This window comes from Penaeus japonicus, unplaced genomic scaffold, assembly GCF_977035675.1.
Source record: "Penaeus japonicus unplaced genomic scaffold, GWHDUDI00000001_assembly GWHDUDI00000042, whole genome shotgun sequence".
Taxonomy (NCBI): domain Eukaryota; kingdom Metazoa; phylum Arthropoda; class Malacostraca; order Decapoda; family Penaeidae; genus Penaeus; species Penaeus japonicus.
In genome coordinates, this window is record NW_028234444.1 from 19,002,295 (window position 1) to 19,004,794 (window position 2,500).

At 37.7% G+C, this 2,500-nt stretch overlaps 1 protein-coding gene across 2 annotated transcripts in view; it reads left to right on the forward strand.

Moving 5' to 3' along the window:
* The window catches only part of LOC122252374 (uncharacterized), a 44,144-nt gene that overhangs the window by 26,700 nt on the left and 14,944 nt on the right, over positions 1-2,500 (forward strand). For both annotated transcript variants that reach the window (XM_043014821.2, XM_043014820.2), the window contains 2 exons: positions 104-230; positions 1,599-1,685. In XM_043014821.2, coding sequence (XP_042870755.2) covers positions 104-230; positions 1,599-1,685 — 214 coding nt within the window. The remainder of the gene's footprint in view (positions 1-103; positions 231-1,598; positions 1,686-2,500) is intronic.

Sequence of the window (2,500 nt, forward strand, 5' to 3'; positions counted from 1 at the left end):
GCTTTTGCTCTCTTCCCATGCTTTTCTTTCTCATTTTACAAGCATTCTCTTATCTTCTACCCTTCCGAAAGCATTTAAATAAGCATTCCCTTTGCCTTCTCAGAAATGGGCATGTAGTGGGCCGCAAGGTGGTAGACGTGCGAGTGTGTGCCTGCCCTACAAGAGACATTCGCACTGATGAAAATGCTGCCCAGAATAAGGGCAAACGCAAGTGTTCTTCTATGCCTCTGGTGAGCATTACCCCCCCCCCCTCCTAAATGCCATTAATCTTAAATGAATAGTTATCTTTTGTTTCAATATATATATATATTTTTTTTTTTTTTTTTTTTTTTTTTCTCTCTCTCCACAAATTCCATTAATCTTAAGTGAATGGTCCTCTGGTGAACAATAATTTATTTTTTATTAATTTTTATTTTATTATTATTTTTTTTTTTTCCACAAATTCTTTTGATCTTAACCAATTCGTGCCGGTTGACTTGCTATCAATTTTAGTGTTTTTTGGGTCAGACCCCGGCGACAAGGTATTTAGTCAAGGCTGGCATGAGGCTTTAGGCTTATGCGTTTGAATATCCTGGCATTTCAACCATTTAGAACCCAAATAGCCCCATCGTCAATGTGTTAACCCTCTCTGGACGGGTGGTACACCACGGGTACCGCGCATTCAAGGCCCGTTTGCAGGGTGACATCATATAGCGTTGTTTATTTAACTGATTTAGGCCTATACGTTCGAGAGCCCCAGCATTATAACATGCAAGGCTGGAATGCCCCCGTCATGAGTGGGTTAAATGAGTGGTCCTACTTTTTTTTCAAATCATAATTTTCACTTCTCTTTAGGTTTGATTCTCTTTCATCCTCTCTCATTTGTCTGAAATTTAGACTCACATTGTCATTATATACATCAATGATAATTAATTAGATTGGAGACATGTTATACGCATTACTACCTCACTAATTTCAGTCTCCTGCCATGCATCCATCTTCTCACTCTTTTTTACCAACTTGGTAATTCATGGAGCACAACTTTCCCGTACCATCAAATTTAGTCTAAAAGTCAAACCATCAACCAGCCATTAATGATAAACTCCATCATCAACATAGTATTGACACTCATTTGCAGCAGGTTAATTATGCTGTTGTGTTTATTTTGTTTAATCCAATGCATTTTGTATTTAAAATGATGAAGAAATGAAAAGTCAGTTCTTTTTTAACTCATTCACGCCAGTTAACATGTTACCAAGTCAACATAATATTTCACTCTCCTTGGGTGACGTCCTAGAAATTCAAGAGCTCTCCCTCGAAACGTATGCTTGGAATCATTACACATGCACACAATCATAGGAGTTCCATTTGTATATACACATTGTGAAAATATTGTAAACAAATACAAAAAACCCTTTGAAGTAGGCAGGTGAAAAGCACTCATAGCAGCACAGTGCAGCATCTCACACTTAGTCACTGCACGCGCTTGTTATTTAGCCGGAGGGAGCAGAATTAAGCAAATATACGCCCTGGCGTGAATGGGTAAAGAACTCAGATCTACATTCCATATGTGTCCTTGCAACATTAACAACTGACAAAGAGTAATATCTCCTCCCCAGTCCCCACACCTGACCAAGAAGAAGCTTCGCACCGTTGAGCCCAAGATAGAGCCAAGGGAGGAGGCGGAAGAGTCCTACACAATAACTGTAAGTTGGAGTCATTATTATTCAGTGACGTTTCCTGGGTTGGGATCTCTTTGACAGGAATCTGCTACATCCATTGGAAGTAGACGGTTGTTGCTCATTGATACACCATCAAAAAAGAATCCAAATGTGATTACTTTCATCCAACTAAGATAAAGGATATATTGGCAATATGAGAGATCATTAGCTTTGTCTCTTGTTTTAGATTTGTTTTAAAAGTATAGTGCATGGAAAGAAGTGTAAAAATTACTTTCTGGTAACTGTTTGATGCTTTATAGGCTTGTGAAGGTAATACATGAAGCCAAGCTAGGTGGCAAAGAAATGGGATGAAAGAATAATGCTGGGAATGGAAGTTCAATCTCAAATTCTTCTGTTGCTACATCGCCTTCTGTGAATAAAACTGATTGAATTTTGCCCTTATGAGGATGTCACCAAGAGTACAATCTTATTTTACCACATGTAGACCTTATCCCTCCCACCCTCCAATTTTCTGCTTTTATCTGGGGCAGATTTGGTCGTCAGTGTTTGTAGAGTTTGCTTTTACATGCCAGAAAATTGTTTTGTGCTTTTAGGGTAGATAGTTATCAAAAAGTGAAGCATCAAAATTGTAAAAGTTAACTTTTGTGCATGGTGGATAATATGGAAAACTTCCCAAAAATGTGTAATAGAACAAACAGAATAGTGGACGTAAATTCACCATGATTTATATAGGTATAAATCAAATATTTATATATATATAAAATACAGAGAAAAATTCAAGAATGTTGCAAGTAGGTCAGACACTGGTAAGCAACATTATGAAGGGAAAGGAGGTGTTA